This window comes from Ursus americanus, chromosome 1, assembly GCF_024610735.1.
Source record: "Ursus americanus isolate L20-20 chromosome 1, mUrsAme1.1.p, whole genome shotgun sequence".
In the NCBI taxonomy this organism is placed as follows: domain Eukaryota; kingdom Metazoa; phylum Chordata; class Mammalia; order Carnivora; family Ursidae; genus Ursus; species Ursus americanus.
This window is the reverse complement of record NC_142127.1, coordinates 10,558,945-10,583,593: the sequence shown is the minus strand read 5'-3', so window position 1 is coordinate 10,583,593 and position 24,649 is coordinate 10,558,945. Positions and strand designations below refer to the sequence as shown.

Genomic DNA, 24,649 nt, shown 5'->3' with positions numbered 1-24,649 from the left:
ATATCTTTCTATTTATTTGTGTCTTGAATTTCTTTCATCAGTGTTTCATAGTTCTCAGTATACAGGTATTTCACCTTTTTGGTTAAATTTATTCCTAAGTATTTTATTCTTATCAATGGTATTGTAAATGGGATTGTCTTCTTAATTTCTTTCTTGGCTAGTTCATTGTTAGTACTTAGAAACACAACTGATTTTTGTATGCTGATTTGGTATCCTGCAACTTCACTGAATTAGTTTCTTAGTTTTAACAGGGTTTTTTTTGGTGGGGCCTTTAGAGTTTTCTATATGTAAGATCATGTCATCTGCAGACAGAGACAAATTTTACTTCTTCCTTTCCAGATGCCTTTTCTTTCTTTTTCTTGCCTAACAGCTCTGGCTAAGACTTCTTGTACTATGTTGAATAGAAGTGGTAAGAGGGGCATCCTTGGGGCGCCTGGGTGGCACAGTGGTTAAGCGTCTGCCTTCGGCTCAGGGCGTGATCCCGGCGTTCTGGGATCGAGCCCCGCATCAGGCTCCTCCACTATGAGCCTGCTTCTTCCTCTCCCACTCCCCCTGCTTGTGTTCCCTCTCTCACTGGCTGTCTCTCTCTGTCAAATGAATAGATAAAATCTTTAAAAAAAAAAAAGAGGGGCATCCTTGTCTTGTTCTTGATCTTAGAGGAAAAGCTTTCAGCTTTTTACCATTGAGTATGATGTTAGGTGTGGGCTTGTCATATATGATCTTTATTTATGTGGAGGTGTACTCCTTCAATACCAATATTGAGTTTTTATCATGAAAGGATGTTTAATTTTGCCAAATGCTTTTTTTTATGTGTTGATATGATCACATGATCTTTTTTTTAAGATTTTATTTATTTATTTGACAGAGAGACAGCCAGCGAGAGAGGGAACACAAGCAGGGGGAGTGGGAGAGGAAGAAGCAGGCTCCCAGCAGAGGAGCCTGATGTGGGGCTCGATCCCATAACGCCGGGATCACGCCCTGAGCCGAAGGCAGACGCTTAACAACTGAGCTACCCAGGCGCCCCGATCACATGATTTTTATCCCTCATTCTTTTGATGTGCTTCATATTTATTTACTGGTTTGCATTTGTTGAACTGTCTTTGTGTCTCAGGGATGAATCCCACATGATCGTGGCATAGGATCCTTTTCATGTGCTGTTGAATTTAGTTTGCTAGTAGGTTATCAAAGATTTTTTCACCTGTGTTCATCAAGGATATTGGCCCTGTAATTTTCTTTTCTTGTAGTGTCCTTATCTGGCTTTGGTATCAGGTAACACTAACCTCATAAGATGATCCTGGAAGTGATCCCTCCTCTTTGATTCTTTGGAACAGTCGGAGGAGGGCTAGCGTTAAATCTTGAAATGCTTGGGGGAAGATTTCTTATTACTGATTCAGTCACCTTACTCATTATTGGCTTGTTCGGATTTTCTATTTTTTCATGATTCAGTCTTGGTAGATTGTAGGCTTTTAGGAATTTCATTTCATCCATTTCCTCTGGGTTGTCCAATTTGTTGCCATATAGTGGTACATAGTAATCTCGTATGATCTTTGGTATTTCTGTGGTATCAGTTGCACCTTTCACTTTTTATTTGGAGTCTATTTTTTCTAGCTGAAGTTTTGTCAATTTTGTTTATCTTTTCAAAAAAACAGGTCTTAGTTTCATTGATCTTTTCTGTTGTTTTTCTAGCCTCTATTTCATTTATTTCTACTCTGATCTTTGTTATTTCCTTCCTTCTCCTAGAACTTTGGAATTGTTCTTTTCCTAGCTCCTTGAGGTGTAAAGGTAGCTTGTTTGAGATCTTTCCTTTTTTGTAAGATACACATTAAGCTACAAACATCCCTCTTAGAGCTGCTTTTGCTGAATCCCATAAGTTTTGGTATGTCGAGTTTCCATTTTCATTTGTTTCAAGATTTTTTGGATTTCCCTTTTGATTTCTTCTTTGGCTGATTGGTTGTCCAAGAGTGTATTAGTTTTTTGGGTGTTGAGTTTGAAAAGTTCTTTATAGATTTTGGATACTAACCCTTTATCAGTTGTGTCATTTGCAAATATCTTCTCCCATTCTGCAGGTTGCATTTTAGTTTTGTTGATTGTTTCCTTTGCTGTGCAGAAGCTTTTATCTTGATGAAGTCCCAATATTTCATTTTTGCTTTTGTTTCCCTTGCCTCTAGTGACGTGTCTAATAAGAAGTTGCTATGAGATCAGAGAGGTTGCTGCCTCTGTTCTCCTCTAGGATTTTGATGGATTCCTGTCTCACATTTAAGTCTTTCATCTATGTTGAATTCATTTTTGTGTATGGTGTGAGAAAGTGGTCCAGTTTCATTCTTCTGCATGTTGTTGTCCAGTTTTCCCAAAGCCATTTGTTAAAGAGACTGTCTTTTTTCCATTGGATATTCTTTCCCGCTTTGTCAAAGACTAGTTGACCATAATGTTGTGGGTCCATTTCTGGGTTTTCTATTCTGTTCCATTGATCTATGTGTCTGTTTTAGGAGCTAGAGTGTATTATGTCAAACAAAATAAGTCAGGCAGAGAAAGAAAATACCGTATGATTTCACTCATATGTAGAATTTAAGAAACAACAGATGAACAGCACATGGGGGAGTGGAAATGGAGAGAGGGAAACAAACCATAAGAGACTCTTAAAGATAGAGAACAGACTGAGGGGTGATGGAGGGAGGTGGGGGGGGGCTAGATGGGGGATGGGCATTAAGGAAGTCACTTGTTATGATGAGCACTGGGTGTTGTGAGTGATGAATCACTGAATTCTACTCCTGACACCAGTATTGCACTGTATGACTCACTAGAATTTAAACAAAAATGTGAAAAGAAAAAAAAAGTGTATTACTTAATTTCCACATCCTTGTGAATTTTCCGTTTTCTAGTTACATCCCATTGTGATCAGAAAAGATACTTCCTATGATTTCAATCTTCTTAAATTTCTAGGACTTGTTTTATGACTTAATGTCTGATCTGTCCCGGATGTTGTTCTGTGGATGCATGAGGAGAACATGTATTCTGCTGCTGTTGGATGGAATGTTCTGTATATGTCTGTTAGGTTGGTTTGATCTCAAGTACAGCTCAGGTCCCACGTTTCTGTGCTGCTTTTCTGTCTGGGTGATCCATCCATTGTTGAGAGTGGGGTAGTGAAGCCCCCTATTATTATTGTGTTCCATCTATTTCTCTTTTCACATCTGTTGATATTTGCTTTACAAATTTATTATATATTTATCCTGTCTACCATAATTTTAAGTGAGTGCTAAGGGTAAATCGTCTTTGAAGCACTCTTTCACAATCAGACTTGGGATATGGTCAGCACTGACCACCCGTACTATTGTGGTCTTCTGCTTACATTCATACTTTGAAGGACATGGCACATTTCAGTTTGAAGCTGGTGACGAGGCCAGCAGAATTTTTCCCACCCAAGTTTACTGTGAACTCCCGGCCCAAGCCCAGGTTTTCCAACATGGCCACTCATATGCCCGGCTCAGTAAAGGAGATCCCACGGCACCCACGCAATCTCAGGGTCCCACTCCCTGTCATGTCCCACCCCGATCCTACCCTCAGAGAGCAGGATGTCAGTGTTCCTTCGTTCACTCAGCGGACGTTGAGCACCAGCTCCGTATCGGGCCCTGGGATAAATGGTGAGACCCAAAGTCACATAAGACAAGGCCCCTGCCTTCAGGCCGCTCATGGTCTGCTCAAGCAAGAGCATGGAGGTATCTTCCCAAAATGCAAAATGTAAACAAGCACAGTGACGTGTCACCCTTCCTCGTAATCAGATAATACCCAGCGGTGGTGAGGTCGGGTCGCTCCTGGACAGCAACACCGTCATCCAGCTATCACATACTCCTTTGAGAAGTATGACGCCACATAGCGCTCATAGCGGAAGTTGTTGTTTCTTTTTTTTAAGCATTTTTAAAAAAGATTTTATTTATTTATTTGACACAGAGAGAGAGCACATGAGAGAGAAAGCATGAGCGGAGGGAGGGATCAAGGGAGAAGCAGACTCCCCACTGAGCAGGGAGCCCGACGTGAGGCCCAATCCCAAGACCCTGGGATCATGACCTGAGCCGAAGGCAGAAGCTTAACTGACTGAGCCACCCAAGCGCCCTCATCATGGGAGTTCTAGACATTTCTTTCTCAGCACTTTTGCAAATTTGCACATTTGTTCCAAGGAAATAATTCAGGACAAAGGGCAGAGGGTGGAGGGCAGAGGTCCTTCCCCCTCTTCCTGAGTCTGTGCCCTCCTTCGGAAGGTGCTAGGTCTCGCTCAGCCCGTCATCCAGCTGTGCTGGCACCTGTTATCACCCGTGGGGGTCTGCTGGGTAAATGTCTGACCACCGTGTGGTTACAGTGGACGAGCAAGAGGAAGGTGGTGTGAAGGACAGTCTGGGAGCACTCCACTGATCAAGTTCCTGCTTTCTCTCCAGCCACGCCAATGTCAGGAGAGATGGACAAGCCGCTGATCAGCCGCCGCCTGGTGGACAGTGATGGGAGCCTTGCCGAGGCCCCCAGTGATGCCCCCAAAGTGGGCATCCTGGGCAGCGGGGACTTCGCCCGCTCCCTGGTCACACGCCTGCTGGGCTCTGGCTTTAGCGTCGTGGTGGGGAGCCGCAACCCCAAACGCACGGCCGGGCTGTTCCCCTCGGGGGCGCAAGTGACTTTCCAGGCGGAGGCAGTGGACTCCCCTGACGTCATCTTTGTGGCCATGTTCCGGGAGCACTACTCCTCACTGTGTGGCCTCAGCGACCAGCTGGCTGGCAAGATCCTCGTGGACGTGAGCAACCCCACAGAGCAGGAGCACCTCCGGCACTGCGAGTCCAATGCTGAGTACCTGGCTTCCCTCTTCCCCACCTGCACAGTGGTCAAGGCCTTCAACGTCATCTCCGCCTGGACCTTGCAGTCTGGCCCGAGGGATGGGAACAGGCAGGTAGGTGCCGGGGGAATGCCAGCCACCCAAACAATAAATATAAATGGCTAATTTTCGTGGAGGGCCCTCAGTGTGCCAGGCTTATCACAGGACTGCAGAGCTCCATTTTACAGAGCAGGAAACTGAGGCTCAGAGATGTTAAGGGACTTACTTACACCAGGTCCCACAGCTGGAGAGCTGAGATGTGAGCCCAGTTCATATGAACCTCAAATCCATGTTCTTTCTTCTGTGGTAACTTGATTTCCGAGGGGGCGAGGAGGAAGAGCCTTTCTTTTTACTCCCTGGAGTCAAGAAGAGGAGAGACCCTGCTTGGAGAATGGGCTTAGAAAGAGGAAAGTAACACATTTATGTGCCGGGTCCCGAGGAAGCAGGCAGGTCCCAAACTTCAGCACTTGGATTCCAAGAGCTTCCCAGAACTAAGTTGGTTTCCTAGAATAGTCAATAGTGGTTTTTTTCCTGGGGGTGGAAAATGGCTCCAGGAAATGGCCAGAGCTGCATACAGTTCTTGGCAGTCGGGGCTCCTATGAAGACGATGTGGCTTTAATGCTGAGAGGCCACCTGCGTTTTCCTGGAGGAGGGATGTCAGGCTCTACATGTGTGAGAACTTTCACCAATTCATCCAGCCCAGATGCCTCCTCTGCCCAGCTCTGTGCCAGGCTGTGGGAGAGCACACAGGGGTCTCACCGCCCCTGGCTGGAGGGCCCTACATGTAGCCTGCACCGTAGGACTCCCGTGTGTGGACAGGTAAGGAACAGCGTGTGAGGGCTGGGTGGCAGAGCCTAGAAGAAAACAGAGGTAGCAGCTGGCTAGGGAAGACTTCAAGGTCAAGCTTTGGCCTGGTCCCACTTCATGTTGTCAGGTACAGGGAGCGAGGAGGACATCCCAGTTTGCAGGGACAACCTGCAAAGGTACAGAGGTGAGAAATGATGCTGCTAGACCTCAGTTTCCTCACCTGAAAAATGGGGCCGTACCAGCCTGCAGGCTTGTGGCAAGGCGGAGGGACTGCGTGTGTAAAGCCCAGCACATAGTAAGTGCTAAGTCAGTGTGGGTGGACCAGACCGACCACAGCAGTGTGAGCAAGGCTACTGTGTTCAGAGATCCGAGGACGCTGCCCAGAGCTCATGGTGGGAAGCCGTGGGCTGAGGCTGGGGCTGGCTAGTGTGTTGACTGAGGGCCATGGGGGGCAGAGGGACGCCATCGAAGGGGACACTTGTGGACTGAAAGATGGCCTGTTCTGGGCCACATGCAAAGTCCGATTACTGAGCGACCCCCGGAGCAGGCCACCGTTTTCAAAGCACCTATTCCAGGGGTTCCTGGGGGCTGCCCAAGTGGCATGTTGCTTGTGGTTGCTGATGGCAGTGAACTGGACAAAAACGCTCACTGTCGAGTGAGCCCTGGGTCCTCTCTTTGCATCGTGGGCGTGCTGGACCAGGGGCTGGGAGGCTCTAGGGGGCCGAGGGACGACCCTGGCCTGGGAGTCAGAGCCACCTTCCGCGCTGTGGCTCCCTGGCCTCAGCGACCTCAGCCGCTTGGCGAGGAGTTTGGCCGTGACGCCCTCTGAGGCCCTGCCCGCCCCCGTGGCCCGCGAGCCCATCTGATCCCCCCTTCCTCCGCACAGGTGCCCATCTGCAGTGACCACCCGGAAGCCAAGCGGGCCGTCTCGGAGATGGTGCAGGCCATGGGCTTCATGCCCGTGGACATGGGGTCCCTGGTCTCGGCCCGCGAGGTGGAGGCCATGCCACTGCGCCTCCTCCCGGGCTGGAAGGTGCCCGCCCTCCTGGCCCTGGGGCTCTTCGTCTTCTTCTATGTCTACAACTTCATCCGGGACGTCCTGCAGCCCTACGTGCGGGACGGCAAGAGCAAGTTCTACAAGCTCCCCGTGTCGGTGGTCAACACGACGCTGCCGTGCGTGGCCTACGTGCTGCTATCGCTGGTGTACCTGCCCGGCGTGCTGGCGGCCGCGCTGCAGCTGCGCCGCGGCACCAAGTACCGCCGCTTCCCCGACTGGCTGGACCACTGGCTGCAGCACCGCAAGCAGATAGGCCTGCTCAGCTTCTTCTGCGCCGCGCTGCACGCGCTCTACAGCTTCTGCCTGCCCCTGAGCCGCGTCAACCGCTACGAGGTGGTCAACCTCGCCATCAAGCAGGTGCGGCCTGCGCGCGCAGCCCACCAGCGGCTCTCGGCGCTTCGGGCCCCCGGGGGGAGGGGCAGTGCTCCAGACGGGACAATGCCAGTGCTGGCGGGCACACAGCCCAAGGCGTGGGGGACAGGCACGGTACAGCTGCGAGTCATAGAGCTCTGCGGGAGGTCCCCGGTGGGAAGGAGGAAAGCCAAGCAGGGGAGTGTGGTGGAGCAGAGTCTAAGAGGAGGTCAGGGCAGAGGCGGAAGGAGGTGAGAGTGGCCAGTGGCAGCCAGCCCAGGGAGCCACAAGAGCAGAGGCTCTCAGGTGGGAGGCCGCAGGAGCCCAGGGAGGGGGGGTGGGCCAGGCCTGAGAAGTTGAAGCCAGACTCAGGGAGGCCCTGAAGGCGGAGGAAGAGCTTTGGCCTTAGGCTCTGAGTGAAACAGGGAGCCAGTGAAGGCTTTTGAGGAGGGGAGAGCCTCTGCCTGAGGTTTTAGCTGGCTCACTCTGGCTGCTGCGGGGAGAACAGGCAGTAGGGGTCAAAGGCATGTGCCGAGAGAGTGGGCGGGGAGTGGGGTGCACAGGAACCCAGACGAGAGGCCACAGGGACCTGGAGTGAGGTGGGAGCCGCAGAGGGCAAGAAAGTATTGCAGGCGTATTTTGAAGCCAAAGGACACAGAATTTTGCAATAGGGAGTCTGCGGGTAGTCAAGGATGACTCCGGGTTTGGGGCCCGAGCACCTGGACGGAGGCATAACATCAGCTGAGGTGGGGAAGGCCGCAGAAGCAAGCTGTTCTGGTGGGGCGTTGGGGGGAGGTGTTAATGATTTGTCGGTTTAGGAAACCCGTGTGGTCCTCTTTTGCCAGCAGGATTCCTGGGGAATCGAAGGCCATGAGGCCAAGCCAGGTAGCAACATAGGCAGCACCAGCTGGCACCTGTACCCACAGAAAAGGGCCCCCTGATGCCCCCTCCTGGTTGACAGAGCTCACAGGCCCTGATTCTGAGTCCCAGGCTCAGGTCAATAAGCCACGCTGCCTTTCTTTACCCCCACGTGCTGAATCCTACTCCAGTCCCCAGCCAGGACGTGGGTCCTTCCCGCCGCAGGACACTAGTCACGCACTAGAGTTTGGCCCAGGTGCCATAGAGACCCTCATTCCAGTCCAGGTGGCCCCTGCAGTGTCTGTTCTTGCTTGGGAAGCAGGAATCTCCCCACGTGTACCCACCATGCCGCCGTCCCCTCAGAAGCCCGGCCACCTCCCAGAGCAGGACCTGGAGGCAAGGCCAGGCCGCTTCCAGAGAACCACAGACCTCAGCCCCCATTCACTCGTGGGGCTCCCGCTCCCCTGCTGGCAGCTTCTCAAGTGCCCTCGTCCTTCCCTACCCACGGACACCTGGCATCATTGTGTCTGTGGGCTTAGGCTTTCCTAAGAGAAAGGAAGAACCCCAGACTTCAGGCGGAGAAGCAAGACGCCCACTGGAAATGAGAAGAAGGGGAAAATAATAGGTACAAACCCTTAAAAATCACATGCTGTGTTCCAGGTACCATTCTAAGCGCTTCACGTACTCCCCGTGAATTCATTTAACCCTCATTCGTCTAAGGCACATGCTGTGCTACCCTTATTTTACAGATGAGAAAACGGAGGCACAGAGAGGTTAAGTAACTTGACCAAAGTCACACAGCCAGTAAGTGGCTGAGCTGGGATTCAGATCCGGCCAGTCAACCCCAGATTCATGCTCATATCCTTATTGCTTTCTATGGGGGAAACTAAGTCCAAATTAACAGTTGAGTAAATGATCCCAGAACTCAGGTCATTCACTCACTCACTGAGCACCTACTCTACCACGCCCTGGGGCCCCAGAATGGAATAAGACCATCTCGTCTCTTGCTGTCACTGATTCTGGGGTGAGAGTAGGGGTGGCATGGACGCCTGAAGGCCAGAGCCCTAAACTCTTGTCCTCCAGCATCACTGATTAGAACAAAGACCTTGACCTTCAGCAAGTCACAGCCCCGGTTTTGTCCTGAAGGCCCTGTTATAGAGTGAGGCCTCTCCCACTGCCAACATTTGTGATGCTCTTTGACGATATTTTCTTACTTCTCGAAACGAGCCAGCCCGCTCAGCAGGAGGCTCCGCGTGGCTCCTCAGGGACTGGCACAATGTTTGCTGCCCAGGAGGTGGCAGATCTGGGAGGCAGGTGTTTCAGGCCGTGGGTGGAGAAGAAGGTAATGCCTTCTCCCCGCTAGAGCACAAGGCAGACCCCTGCGCCCTCCCTTCCCCCATCCACCCTCTGATTGCCATTCTCTAAGTTCTCTACCCTGCCAAGGCTCTGCTTGATAGGATGTTAACCCAGTTTTGCCATGATGCAAATACTCAGAGCGCAGAGGGGCGAGTGCGAGGTAATTTTCCCGGAGTTCTAAAGCCCTGTAGGGCTGCAGGCGCCCCCCCACCACGGATGGACGTTGCCAGGCAACCATCACTCCCACAGAACAGGATCACTTGGAGACAGTGAAGGCCTGTCATGCAAAGGGGCTTTAACTTGTCCTGCAGAGTTCTGGAGGGTAGAGCCAGGGCTGAAGCTAGGGCTGCCGTGAGTGTGTCCGGGAGAGGGAGGGGTTAGAGGGATGGGGGAGGGGAGGCTAACACAGGGCAGGGCAGCCTGGCCGTGGTGGGTCGCCTGAACCTGGAGGTAGAGGCTGGGGTCTCTGGTCCTGTCTCGGGTCCTGAGGCTGGGGGGTAGAAGCTGGTGTGCATTCAGCCCCTAGTATCAGCCTCCTGCCTGACGTGTGACTTTTCCAGCCTACCCTCGGGCCGTCCTCACGGGGCCTCCAGGCAGATAGACACTCACCACCCTGGCTGCCCTGCTGGGCCTTGGGGGAAAGGGACCACATTAGCCCGGGCACTGGAAACTCTCCATGGTTCCCTTCAATCCCCCGAGCCGCACAGCTGCATCCCAGCTATAGAGAGTCTCTGAGACGGTGTGTATTGACGATAGTATCATCTACAACCTAATGTTTGTACAGTGCTTTCTGATTGGCTCGCGTGGCTCCCTAGAAATGCATTTCAAGATCAAAATCCAAGATCAAAAACAAGATCAAAGAAAATGTTTCACCCCCACAGTGTTTTCTCCTTCCCCTTGCCCCACCCTTGTCTAGGCTGTTGGAGAGTCTAAAATTTGCATCTTACCATGTCCCCGCTGAGAAGCGCTCAGTGATCCCCCCACCATCCTCAGGGTAATGAGAGACGCTTCACAGTGCAGCTGTGCTCTCCCCCCACCGCTCCTGTGACACTCGGGTCCTGGGTTGTCCTCTGAGCTGCCACAGCTCATTCCTCCCGGCCCGGACCCCCCCACCCTGGGACACCTTGACAGACTGACAAACTTGTATTTCTCTTTTACTTTTTTAAAAAATTTTTATTTATTTATTTGAGAGAGAGAGGGCACAAGTGGAGAGAGAGAGAGAGAGAAGCAGACTCCCTGCTGAGCAGGGAGCCCGACACAGGGACTTGATCCCAGGACCCCGGGATCATGATCTGAGCCAAAGGCAGACGCTTAACTGACTGAGCCACCCAGGGGCTCCCGTATTTCTCTTGTAAAACCCTGCCTCTGTTAAGCTCCTCCTGCCTGGCTCGCCCATTCCCCATAGCCACCTCTGTAATCTGCTGTATTTTGTCCATGCTTCTGTGATCTTTATTATGGAGCCCTTTGTAATCCCTCGTTGACGGGTCTGTCTTTGCCCCCATTCAGTGCCATGACTGCTCCTTCCACCCCTCTGTCCATGGCTCCTGACAGACTCCCAGCGCACGTTCATGGTGCGGCTGTTAAACTGGCCACCGCAAAGCCAGTACCAGCATCCCTTAGGAGGAGTACCTGCAGAGCTTAGGGCAAGAACTAGTCTAACTTCTAGCTGCCGTTAAAAACAGCACCAGCCATGTACTGTACTAATCACCTTCTGTGTGCCAGTCACATGCGGCTCGTTGCACAAACATCGAGGCCCCGTGATGTTGATGATCCCGCCCCACGCCCCGCCCTGCAACCCGTGATAACAGCCAGAAAGAGACACGTGGTGCAATTAGCCAGGGAAGGGACTGCCCAGGGTCTCGTGACTGCCCCCTCGTGGCCGCGTCGGCAAAGAGCCCAGCCTTGACCGGAGCCGTTGTGCCACGACCAGGGGCTGCCTCTTCTACATCCTGTGTCCCCCCCCTTCTCTGGGCTTGCCTGGGGGTCAGCACCACCCTCTTCCTTCCCTCTGTCCACCCTTGGGACAAGGAGAGGGGCTCATGGCCCAGCCTCTCTGGTCCTCCCGCCCCTGGCTTCTTCAGGCTGTAGCCTGCAACCCACGGAGAAGGAAATCCCGCATACGAACGCCACTCTGCCGCCTCCCGCTGGCGAGCGCTATCTTTGTCATTCTCAAGGTGGCCAACTGGATTAGCTGCGATCGTGGGAGAACTACCAGGGGAATGAAGAGCCGTCGAATCGACAGTCCAGGGAGCGTGTGCGACACTGGGCACTGGGGAGCCCCGAGTCCGGCACGGTGGGCCGGCCGGGTGGTGAGAATGCCACGGGCTGCTGAAGGTGGCCCCAGGCTGCATTCCTCACAGGTTCCTCCCACCCATCGCTCCCCTGCCCACCTCACCCCACCGCTTCCCAGAGTCATTGCGGAGTGGAAATATTAGAGGAAAAAACCAAGACATTTTGCAAGCAAATGTGGTGTGTGTGTAATCATCCAGAGCCTGACTTGTGACATTAACTGCCTGATCTTAGCGAAATGAGAGAGGAATGACTAATGAAGGCTCTCTGAAGAACAAACAATTTGCAATGAGATGACTTACTTAGTGGCACTTGTCAACACTGCGAAGGGGTGAGTAAGACATGGAGCCAAGTTACGCAGGAGACCTCTCCGCCCTCTGCAGGGCAGTGTCGGTCAGAGCCTTCCGGCTAATGCCCACACATGCTCGGTACACAGGCCCAGTGATGCTATCACAGACATCAGCTCTTCCAGCCCGCAGCGGAGGCCCGGAGCCGGCTTGCCCACAGTCACGTACGACTTGCGGTCAGAATGAGAACCCGAGTCCCCAGACTCCCGGTCCTTTTGTGGCTTAAGGACACCAGTGTGAGCCAGGTTGACCTAAAATAGAACTGAGGCCGCAGTGTTTCTCAATGGCAGGAAAAGTACCCAGTGGATGGCATTTTCTCAGTTTCTTTAAACTTCGTCTCATCAGCTTTTCAACCATTTTGCTCAGCCCACCAGACTCATTTTTAATATTGGATCTGGTAACTGGGCCTGAGTTATTTTTTTTTTCCTGCTGAAAGAGTTTGTCACAAACTTGTGTGAGTCATTCTGTTTTGCAAAGCAGAGAACTCCCTGCTAAGGCAGGGTTACATTTCCGAATAGAAAATACTGTTCTTTGATCTTCTGCTAGAATGAAAGTCCCAGCATTTCAGGGTGTTTCTCAGAGAACACCTTAACCTCCAGGAACTCTGCTACCTGTCTGGTTGGCAAATGACGGTTGCAATGGAAGGACCTTCATGGAAGCTTCCTCGTGTGTGCGCCGTACGAGGGAGTGCTGGCGGGGCTGGGAGTGAGGAGGCGGGTGGTAGAAATCTCTGGGCCTGCGGGGGCTCCCTGATTTGTGTCTGCCTCTAGCTCAGTGGGGGATCCCAGAGCTCTGGGAGGGCGGGCACCCTGGCTCCCCGCAGCCCGGGGCGCAGCACACAGCAGGTGCTCCGTAAGTGCTCACGACTTGGCGATGGTGATAGATGTCCGTCTCTGTTGCCTGGCAATGGTTGAGCCAAAGCTATATTCCTCAGGTGGAAATGGGGAACTGCGTGGGAAGTTGGGAGCTGGTGGCTTTGAGTCAGGAAATGTGGAGGGGTTTTGCTCTCGGTGTGTCTTTGTGCGCCCTGAGTGGTCTGCATGTCTTATTGTGCTGCTTGACCGGCCCCAGGAGGATTCGAGAAAGCCAAGACCCAGACTGCCCGGGTCTCAGCCCCAGCTCTGCCATCTACTACCCTGTGTGTGACCTTGGGAAAATTACTTGATCCTCGTGCCTCGTTTCCCTCATCTGTAAAATGGGGATAATAGTGCCCCCGACCTCATGGGGTTGTTGAGGATTAGATGAGCTGATGCCTGAAAAGCACTTAGAACAGGAGCCGGCCCACGTGGGACGTGGTGGGAATGTAGTCATCACGGTGTTTCTCCAGGCCTGAAACACCCTGTCGCCCGCACCCTGGGGCACCAGCCTCTGCCGCCGTGCTCATGGCATCTCCTCCATCCACCCCAGGTCTTGGCCAACAAGAGTCACCTGTGGATCGAGGAGGAAGTGTGGCGGATGGAGATCTACCTGTCCCTGGGAGTGCTGGCCCTCGGCACGCTGTCCCTGCTGGCCGTCACGTCGCTGCCCTCCATTGCGAACTCGCTCAACTGGAAGGAGTTCAGCTTCGTTCAGGTACAGTAGTTCTGCCTGTGCCGGCGAGCCTCAGCTCGCGTGGCGTGGGCCCTGACCGGCCTGTGCAAGCAGCTTCCCCTCCGTGAACCACCTTGGCTTTCGTAATCTGTGCGACAGGACCGCTCCGTCCCACGCCGGCGCCTGCCCGAGCCTTGAGGGCTCCCCCACGTCTCCTGATAAAGGGGCTGCGGGACAAGCTCGTCCTCAGGACATCTGAGGAAGCCAGATGTAGGCATGCAAGAAAACGAGACATCAGAACAGTGAACCCTGGACTACACATGCTCCGTTCCCACAGCTCTTGGGCTTCCCAGACAAAAGCCCATGAGGCGCCTATGTCACTGGGCTAGCTGGGAGTCCGCGAGCCGGTGAGCGAGCCTTGCCCACCGCCCAGCAATCCCCTCTCGACCGGCTCTGTGGTCCCCTTTCACCCCTTGATTCATACAGGGCCAAAGAGGGGGTGAGCACTAGGGTCACCAGTTGGATAGGGCCACACCATAGCAGGTCCCAGAGGCTACTGTTCCTGTGAAGCATCCGGAGAAAAGGGCGTCTGTAGCCAAATCGGTTTGAGATGAGATTTGCCTTCCCTAAGAGAAACACAATGCACTTCGGCACGTCAGAGAGTCTGGTAGCGTCTGCCATAAACCAGCCTTGTTAAGCAGACTTATTTGGGCACGAGCGCCCTCCCCCCCCCACCTGTGGGGGTTTGGTTTCTTGTTTTGCTTCTGTTTTTCAGAGAACGGCTACTGCACGCCACCAAACACGGTTTAGGAAATGCTGCTAAGGGCAGGGGGTCTTTACGCAGGTACTCACGCAGGGAGTGTTTATTGAGCACTTACTGTATGCCAGGCATCGCGTTACGGCTCCAATGTGATAGCGAGCAAGACAGGCACAGCCACGTTTCAGTGACAAGGATGACTGAGACAGGGACAGTTTCTACACGGCTTTGGCATCTCCCACTGTTCTCTCTACAAAGGACGCGGTCAGCCCCCAAGTGTTGGCGGATTAACTCATCCCCTCTCTGGATAGGTGCTGACTAATACTGGATTCTGCCATTGATATTGGATCAGGGCAGAAAACAGCTCTCGTCTCCACCCCCAGGATCAAGAAAAATCTGTCACGTCTCTTGTCTGTGTGCTGAGGACACAGTATGGGATTCTAGAGGGACACTGACCGTGCAATGAATGCTCTTATGTAATCCAAATTAATTGTCCCAGATTGGGGACGTTTACATACCCTAGAACAAAACACAGTGGCAGTTGTTTTGCGTTTTGTTTGTTTTTTTTGTTTAGTATGTCTGTTTCTGAATCTCACTGGCTCTGCTTATCTCAGAAGGTCTCCGGAGGAGTGCTCAGGGCTAACACATGCCAGCAGCAGAGAGGGGAAAAAACAGAATTTTATTTATCTGCCGCTAAGCCCCATGTGTCGCACACCCAAATCTAGGATTTTCCTGTTCCTGCTTGGGGTATCCTGGGGTACATGGTTTATCCACAATTAAAACAGACTGCAGGTCGCTCCCCTCACTGAAAAGTTGCTGTTTTAAGCAGCTGTAGATTACAGGCCGGGCTCTGGCTGCCGGAGAAAGCCAGAGGATTTGACTTTGTTAGCGAAAGCGGACTGGAACCTCAGGAGCCGAGCTCGACTTTACATATTGAAGAGTTGAAATGTAAATATGGAAGTCCCTCGGCCACTGCAAGAGCAGGGGCGGTTGCAAGGCCAGGAGATGGGTAGAAAGGCAGGGTTTTACTTGGGGAAGTCAAACGCCCACATTCTGTCCCCGAAAACAAATGCTCTGTCTCCCGAGCGTGCTAACAGGGAGGAGGAACTGTCAGCGCCCAGGGCCCGGGGTCCAGCTCTGCCTCCCCCTGTCCCAGCTCTGGAATCGCGGGCAGGTGACGAATGCCCCCCGAACCTCACCTTACCTGTAAGATGGAGTTAATGCCTGCAGAGGTGTCGTGAGCCACCGTGAGAGATGACAGGTGGAAGGAAGTCAAAAGCATTTTGCTATTATTCTTTGGGTATATGGCCACATTTCCATTATTCCTGACTAAGCTACCAACCACCCATTTCTTTCGTGTTTTTTTTTTTAAGATTTTATTTATTTATTTGACAGAGAGAGAGGCAATGAGAGAGGGAACACAAGCAGGGGGAGTGGGAGAGGGAGAAGCAGGCTTCCCAGCGAGCAAGGAGCCCGATGCGGGGCTCGATCCCAGAATGCTGGGATCATGACCCGACCCGAAGGCAGATGCTTAACAACTGAGCCACCCAGGTGCCCCCCAACCACCCATTTCAGAGTTCACGAGAGGCCAAGAGACTCCAGCCCTGGGCGGGAGAATGGTCCAGGGCTGGGTTTGCAAACCACAGTTGATAACTCGCAGGTGGGTCGTGAAATTAATTCGGTGGATCGCAACTGGCTTTTTAAAAATGAAATAGGACAGAATGTTACAAAAATGTCAGAGGGCTTTGCATGTTCTAAGGATAGATTTTTTTTTTCAATTATACTGATTCGGGAGTTCTAATTACATATGTGGCATACCTGGCTGGGTCCTGGGCAGCGATGAAAAGTGTGATGCTTACCGCGAGCCACCATCTCCCAAGGTCAAAGTCACAGAGCTCTTTTGGAGAATTACAGGTACCCAGACCCACCCCTGACCTATGGACTCAGATGCCTAAGAAGTCTGTTTTTGTGAGCTCCTTGGGGGGCAGGTGCATGTGTGTGGTAACGACTGCGGTGGCGGACCCAGATCCGGGTTTCAGCCCCGAGACCGCCGCTGCCGGGACCCCGTCTCCTCCCGCTGCCGCACAAGACCACAGCGGGTCCCCAGGGCTGAGCAGCTGGCTGCGGAGAGCTGTGCTGCTCGTTGGGCTTGGCCTGACTCCTGGGTCTATGGTGATTCATGGAGCTCAAAGCCATCAAAACAGCGTGTTGACTCTATAGTGGTGACTTGTGTTTAGGTTTATCCTTTTCTTCCTGAGGCTGTTTTCAAAGGTTTAAATTTGGGGTTTTGTGGTTATGGGTTTATGGCTTGGTTTGGTCTTGGCTGTGCTAACTGCTTGAAATAAGCCAGTTAAACACTTTTAGGGTGCAGAATCACCAGGTCGGGGCCGCTCGGAGACACTGGGGTTCTGTGCCAGCCGCTCAGTTCTGCCCCAGAGTTAGAGGGACTTCCTGCGACCTTGCGCACTCCAGCCACCTGCCTGAAATAATGACAGAGACCAGCTCCGACCGGTTTCGTGGGCGATTGTCCACAGCCCCTCTGTGCCACAGTAATTGACCAGGAGCAGGAGCCCCCAACAACCCGGCTGTTTCTTGTTTCTGACAAGCTTACATACAATATACATGGCCTTAGCTTGGGGAGTGGGGGGGTGTTGGGGTCGGGGGGCAGTGTGGGATTTTCAGATCGTTGCCAAGGAGAGGGAGTTTGAGGCAAACAAACTCAGTGGAACCATCCAGGCGTCCCGTTGGGATTGCGAAGTCCAAAGGCCCTTTGTTACTGGCCGACCTTTGGCTGCCAGCCCTCTCTGTAAACCATTAGCCCGAGGCTGGGGCTTCCTGCCATCTGTCACCATGGAATTTTGGATGGCAAAAGGATGGGGATGAAGGAATGGAGCCGCATTTCAGTGCCCTCCCAGGGCACGTCCACATTGTCTAGCACAATCCATCACTCCAAATTAGGGGCTGCGGACAGTGGCCCACGTGGGTCAAACACTGGAGCTCCAGGGCATGTCCCTAAGGGAAATTCTGAGGCCTTCCCGGGGGCCACCAGGGCTAGGTCCCTCAGCCTGGGTGGGTTCTCATGGCTTCAGCATCTGGGGAAGCCCCACGATGCAGAGCGGGGGCCCATCGAGGCCTCAGTGGATCTCTGTGGAAGGCACGTATAGGATTGGATCCATCCGAATCAAGTGCCTAGGCAGAGGAGCACATGGGCTTCTCATCCTGACGCTGGAAAGGCTTGGGCAATGAGAGGCTCCCAAATTACTTGTTCTTGGTCCTCACTACGTATTAGCCTGAGCCCCACCCCAAACCAATCTCATCTGCATTCCGGGCTGGGCTTGGGCATTCATATTTTTCCCAAGCTCCCCACGATGTTAGCATGGAGCCAGATGTGAAAAGCACAGTCTCAGACTCAGGGGTAAAAGGCACTTCCCAGCCATCTGAGCAAAGCCCAGGAAATCCACGTGAGTAAGGGGAGCCACGGTTTGGGGCCGGGCAGCTAGTTGAGGGACATCAGGACAGTTGCCCAGCTTATTCAAGATTTATTCCTGATGGTCAGTGCTGGGCACCTTTCCTTCCCCCTCAATTCTTTTTTTATTGTAGTAAGATAACATAACACTAAATTGAGTCTCTTAACCGTTACGCGTACAGTTCAGTGACACTAAGTACATCCGCACTGTCGTGCAATCATCCCCACCACCCATCTCCAGAGCTCTTTCTGTCTTGCAGCACCGACGCTCTGTCCCCATGAATCGCTGGCTCCCCACTGTCCCCTCCCCCCGGCCCTGCCGACCGCCATTCCACTTCCTGTCTCTATGCCTTTTCCACCTCATATAAGTGCAGCCCTACAGTATTTGTCTCTCTTGTGCCCGGCTGATTTCACGTAGCATCAAGTCCTCAAGCTTCGTTCACACCAGGTGTCAGAACTGCCTTCCTCTTTAAGGCTGGATAATAGTCCACTGTTTAGAAATAGCCCACCCTGCTTGCCCATTCTTCTGCTGCTGGGCACTTGGGCTGCCTCCATGTTTTGGCTGCTGTGAATATGGGGTGTGCACCTATCTCTTCAGGACCCTGCTTTCCATTCCTTTGGGTATAGATCAGAAGTGGGAGTGCTGGAGTGCGTGGTAATTGTATTTTTAATTTATTGAGGAACCTCCCCCCTGCCATGCACAGCGGCCGCACCGCCCACAGTGCGCAAGGCTTCCAATTTCTCCACATCCTCTCAACACTCGTTTTCTGGATTTTTTGACCGTAGCCATCCCCGTGGGTGTGAGGCAACACCTCATTGTGGTTTCGACCTGCATTTCCCTGATGATGAGTGATGTCGAGCATCTCTTCGTGTGCTTATTAGCCATCCGTAGGTCTTCTTTGGGGAAATTTCTATTCAAGTACTTTGCCTATTTTTGAATTGAGGTGTTGGTTTTCTGTTGCTGAGTTTGGGAGTTCTCTGTATGGGCTGGATATTAATCCCAACTATTCCTTCAGTGCTGGAGACCTTCTTAACCCCAGTCCGCAATATCGATAGATGAGAACTTTTAGACCAAGTTGGTGTGGGTCAGAAGTTGCGAGGAGATTTGGAATTCTTGGTAGATTCATCTGGAAGTGATGAGGATCTGGCTGTGACTCGCGGTCCGGGAGCCTTCCATTTGGGGGCCGACCGTTTTCATTTGACATAACTGGGTCCTAGCACAGAGCCACCCATGGCTCTTCTCGACAGGCTGTGTGGAGCCAGGAAATTGTTAAAGATGGGATAAAAACAGCTTCGAAGTTATTAAAAGCCAAGAAAACACAGAGATGGCTAAGAAGGTTAGAAACTGGGGGTCATTTGGCAACTAGTATTTTTTTAGGGGTCAAAAATGCTATACTTGGGAACCTAAGAATATATAGTATATAGCCATTAGAAAATGTTTTGTTTTTTCATAAAAGTATCGCAGGCAATTCTTCCGAACAATGTTCTTCCACATACCAGGGTTGACCATCCTGGTTTGTACTGGAGTGGGTATAAGCAAGGCGTCCCCCACAGTAGGGAGGAGCGAGAATAAGGAGGCATGGTAGTAGAATCGGACCCACTTAGAACCGTGCCTGAGGGGAGTGCAAGCAAGACTGTCTCTCAACCAAGCCCCCTGGATTGATGCTGACAAGCGGGGCTGGAAGGAAATCCGGGAGGCCCAGTTGTAGCTTCCCTATGGAAAGCTCCAAGCCAACCTATAAAGAGTACCCCAAGATGCCGTCATACTGCCACATTTCAATTCAACCCTTCCAGTGTCTCCTTGGAGAAAATGCATATATGTTCATGGCTTGATGAATCACAGCTATTTTCATGCCTTATGTAATAAACACAGGGCTCTCCTGCCCCAGATCTCTCAGTGGTTCCTCGGTGCTTACGGAATGCAGTCAGAACGACCCAGTGCCTCTCGTCCGTGCCTGCCACAAAGCCCTGCCCCTTGCTGTCCCGAGCTCTCCATCATCCCGGGCTCATCTGGCAGCCGCAGAATGCCCATCCATACAGCGCTTCCCCCACATCTCCAACGTTCGCTTTGGGGACCCCTGACTTGTCACCGAGGCTCCGTTAGTGGCTTGCCCAGGGTCCCAGTGTCATTCGAGCAGACTCTAGAATGCCTCGTTTGTCATCCACAAGAAACCGCCAAACATTCCAAGGCTAGAGCTACAGATCGGTACTTCCCAGCTCTTTACACGCCACGGCTCCCATAGAAAGTCAGGACTGTATAGCCCTCGGGGCGATGAAGGCTGCTCCTGGCTGGAGGTGGCGCACAGAACCCCCCCCCCCCCCAGTGGCTCAAGGGCTGGGACGCTCACCTTCCCGGCAAGATGGCTTAACCTGTTTCCGTTTGGGTTTGTGACTGTCCCGGTCTCCGCCCAGTACTCACTCCCCTCCAGGCGAGAGAGGAACCCGGCAGGGTTTCCATCTGAGGTGTTGCTGAGGCAGGGTGTGGGTGGGAGGGGAGGGACCAGCTGGCACCAGAGCATAGATGGGACACTGTAAAGCCGAGGGTGCCCGCAGGCCTCGGAGCCACCCTCCCTGCCGGTGCCAAATCCACACACCAAGGACGCTTGTTACTTTGTGTGTATGTTTAAATCCACTTGAAACCAATTCACTTTTTTATCTAGCCTCCTCTTAGGCCAAATATTATTGGTGAAATTATGGCTTTGGTACGCTGGCAGACACCTGTTCCTCTACGACATTAAACTATGCACAAAACTGGGAAAATGTTTTTATGCTTCGTTGGACTTCCTTCCCTCTGGAGTCCTCTGGCAGCCACCAGAAGGGACGCATAACACAGTTTGGGGAAAAGCAGCATCGCTTTACGAGATCCGCGTGATTCAGTCGATCCTGACACACTGCAGGGTAGAGGCACTATTCTTCTTTTTCTGTTGGGGACACTGAGGCTCAGAGAGTTTGGGTAGGACGAAGAGCCTGCAGAGAGGGGGTGACGGGGCTGGGACTGGAACCCAGAGTCTCAACCCCCAGAGCAGCCCTCCTCCGTCCCCCACGGCAGGGCGGGCACACGAGCCCTCGGTGGAATGGCCGTGCATCGCGACCCCGGCCCTAACTCCAGCTCCCTCTCTCCCGCAGTCCACTCTGGGCTTCGTGGCCCTGCTGCTGAGTACCCTGCACACACTCACCTACGGCTGGACCCGTGCCTTCGAAGACAGCCATTACAAGTTCTACCTGCCTCCCACCTTCACGCTCACGCTGCTGGTGCCGTGTGTCGTGATCCTGGCCAAAGGCCTGTTCCTGCTGCCCTGCTTCAGCCGCAGGCTCTCCAGAATCCGGAGGGGCTGGGAGAAGGATGGCGGCGGCAAGTTCACTCTGCCAATGGACCACGCCCTGGCCCAGAAGACGAGCCACGTGTGAGGTGCCTGCCTCTGGCCCCAGACACCGGACACGGGCAGGACCACGCCCTGGGCCTGCCAGGGCTGCTTTTCTGGATTGTGCGGTACGGTGAAATTGTGCGCAAGCTGGTGGTTTGAGGTCTGAGTTCCTGGGACCCCCATGTATGCGGTGATATTCAGAAGGGCACACACGCGTGTGTGATATATGTGTTCCTGTAGATTTCATATATATAACGGGATTTGCATTTATACTTACTTAGCTAAAAAGTTGAGTCCCTGAGATTTCAACTTGTAGATTTAAAAGCCAGTGCCGGATGTTAGGAGAACAGCAGCTCACCCTGTTGGGATCTCTGCAGAGACGGACACACACTCTTTGCACAGAAACGGCAGTGAGAGGCTTGTACCTTGGTGGATTCGATCTATTTGTGTCCCCACTCCCTTTTTGCTGCTTTCCCGAGGCTTTTGCAGAGCCGGGGCTCTAAGGGGGCAGATAAGAGCTCGGCCTGGAGCCAGACTGGGTGCACAGGGCTAAAGAGTCGCGAGCAGGTGAGCAGAGCAGGGGGTGGCCTCCTCCCTCATTCACCTTCGGCAGCAGCAGGAGGTCAGGTGGGAGCCAGGGCCCCTGGGGGGTGAGCCTGCTGTCCATACCCGGAGCCAATTATCGAGGGGTCATTTGCCAGGTAGGAGGGGGCAGGGGGTCAGGGCCCAAGCTGATCTCCCCAGTCCTCCCTGAGCTGGGGAGATTTTTTTTTCCTGAAAGTACAAAGTCACCCCAGCGGCTACACACTGATCTCTTATGGGAGTGTGAAGTCTCCTCCGTGCGGGAGCCACTAATGAACCATCTTGAGAACAAGTGTAATTTCTTTCCCTCCTTTAAGTTGGTGATGACCGTTCTTTAAACCACTGTGCCTTCTCACCTTTCAGATCATTAGTTCAGCTATCTCTTAGGAAGGCCCCAGAGCAGGCCCTCGAAAAGTCAGCTCGAGGGGGAGGGGAAAACAAGGCAGACAGCACTTAGCATCCCAGCTGAGGCTCTCCCGGACCCACCCAGGGCACTGAAGGACTGATTGTCTCCACTGAATTAGTTCCGCGGAAAAACACGAGGGACCTCATCAGATGTCCTCTGCTACTGCCGCCCAGAGAAACTGCCAGAAAACCATCCTGGCTCCAAGTTCCCCACTACTCCAGGGAAACAGGGAGAACGTGGGCAATGGGACCCCCCCTCCAGGCATCACCAACCCCAGGCAGTTATGCTTCAAAATAGTTGGGAGGGTCTTTTCTACCAAAGCTACAACCTTGAAGTGCTGCTGCCCCAAAGCACAAGAGGCTGGGCCACAGCCAAGGTCATAGGACACGTGTCCTCAAATCCCATGCCATCCCTTGCTCGTTCCTACTGAAACTGCTTTTATGTCCCCTGTGGAGAAACAGCTGTTTTTGGCTGAGCCCCCCCCAACCCTAGAACGAGGATGATCTGTCACCTCCACAGAGAAGGCACCTTTGACCACAAAGGCCATGAAGTCCCAATGGAAGACACAAGTGAGGCAAACGCTGACCTCTGCTCTGAGTGGAGAGCGCCGGTCATGCTTATGTCTCAGGTCTTCCGGGCCAGAAGGGATCTTAGGGACAGAGAGTCGAGCCAGCAAAGGCTGACAAGACCGTGCTGCAAGAAGAGGAGGCCCCTGCCCCCACCCAGGGAGGCTTCACGAGCTCATGTCTGTAGAGCCCATTAGGGTCCTTTAGTGAAAAGGGGTGCGGGGCAAGCCAAGTGCAAGAATATCTCATTAGGCCAGTGACTGATGGAGGGAAGGCGGTGCAGGCGAAGCTGTCTGCTTCCTGCAGTTGTTTTCCATCTGCTGCTTCAAGGCTGAGCGGCAGAAGCTTGTCTTCCAAACGGGCCCCGATGGAGTGGCCACTGTGATCCTCGGAGAGGCTCGATGAAGAGGAGATTCCAGCGTTTGCTTCACCAAATGAGGGCCCATCCATTTCCTGCTGATTGGAAGCGGGAGAACAGGGGCAACCGGGATACGCCAGGGATCTCCAAGCCCAGTCGGTATTGGCTGCCTTCCTCCAGCCTTCCCTGGGCCCAGGGCATTTCCTTATACCAAAGATGCTGATATCCAGCAAAATCCAGTATGCTCCCTCCCCTTCCCTGCCCACCTCCCGCTGCAGGTGCTCCTAGGGGAGGGAACTGGTTCTGAGGTGGGTGGCAGGAGGGAACAGGTGCAGCAGAGGACCTGGCCACTGACCGGCTGGACAATCAACTCATGAAAGGCAGGGTGCACTGTGTGCTTGGGCTTGATCTGGTGTCTGCTGCTACCTCACCCGGCAGCTGGCAACAGCATCCCCATGAGAGCAAGTCACTCCCTTTCAGCCTGGTAAACCCTGTGTGCCTCTGGGTACAAAAGTGCCTGAACCAATGTGCTCCAGAAATCCTAAATGCCATGGCCTGAAGTTGACGTTTCAAATCAATGCCATTGACACAGTCTGTGTATTTTGTGTTTACCTTGTAGAGCTTGTCTAAGATGCAGCAAAAATAAACACCCAACGTTCTGTGAATTTCAGGCTTTGATTTCTGTCCTGACGATCACCTGCCCACTCACTCATTCATTCATTGGCTCAATGAGCCTTCTGATTGGCGCTTGCCCTGAGTCAGGCAATATGCAAGGTGAGCACAGAATGATCTGGGCTACAGCTCACCTCTGAGGAAGGACAGGCAGGCAGACCTACAGCAACAGGCAAGGAAGGACAGACGAGATCCAGGTGACAACGTGGTGGAGGCGGGTGGTGGCGGGGATCGATTGTATGTATGAAAGGAGCACCCTAACCAAAGCCCGTGGAGTCAGGGGAAGGCTTCCTGGAGGGCGCAGTGTCTGGGCTGTGGTCGGAAGACTGCAGCTTCGAATGTGGGTTAGAGCAGTGGTGCTTCTCAAACTAGAATGTGCACAGGAGCCACATAGGGATCTTGTTCAAACACAGGCTCTGAGTCACTGATCCGGGCTGAGGCTGAGCCTGTGCATTTCTAATAAACTCCCCGGTGACATGGATCCTCGGACACTCTAAGTAACAAGGGCTTAGATGGCTTCCTTTGTCCCTGCTGTGCTGCACTGCTGCTGCCGTTAACCCTCCCCAGGACATCGGTTCCCTGGCCGCCCTGGAGACAGGCCCGTGCACACTGCAGATGTGGCTGCACCCCTGTTCTCCGAAAGGCAGAGCACCAACCTAGTACGCAGTCAAGCTTTTCTACAGCACACCTGTCTTACTGTACAGGGGGAAAAAGAGAAAAGAAACCCACGTGCACAAAGCCGTCTAGTGGCTAAAACCCATTTCTTGGGAACAATAACCAAAAGATGGCCTTGAGCCCATGAGAAGAGTCTTCCAAAGAAAGAACCATGGTCAGAAAACAACTCCACTACAAATCATTTTCAACAGCAAAAAACATCTCATGCTTAGAGTTTTGTTTTTCTACTCTGTGTCCTCCCACGCATACCGCTGAGAGAGTTAAGCTTTAAAAAGAAGTGATGAAAGAATGTCCATTATTAAGGTGGTTCACGCAAGAACCAAGGAGCAACCAAAATAACTCATAGAAGTTTAAG

At 52.8% G+C, this 24,649-nt stretch overlaps 1 protein-coding gene across 3 annotated transcripts in view; it reads left to right on the top strand.

The window, feature by feature from the left end:
- Nucleotides 1-23,612, top strand: part of STEAP3 (STEAP3 metalloreductase) — a 49,579-nt gene extending 25,967 nt beyond the window's left edge. For all 3 annotated transcript variants that reach the window (XM_087856290.1, XM_045804083.2, XM_045804082.2), the window contains exons 2-5: nucleotides 4,428-4,927; nucleotides 6,546-7,073; nucleotides 13,325-13,489; nucleotides 20,797-23,612. In XM_087856290.1, coding sequence (XP_087712416.1) covers nucleotides 4,428-4,927; nucleotides 6,546-7,073; nucleotides 13,325-13,489; nucleotides 20,797-21,078 — 1,475 coding nt within the window. In that variant the 3' untranslated portion in view covers nucleotides 21,079-23,612. The remainder of the gene's footprint in view (nucleotides 1-4,427; nucleotides 4,928-6,545; nucleotides 7,074-13,324; nucleotides 13,490-20,796) is intronic.
- The last annotated feature ends 1,037 nt before the right edge of the window (nucleotides 23,613-24,649 follow it).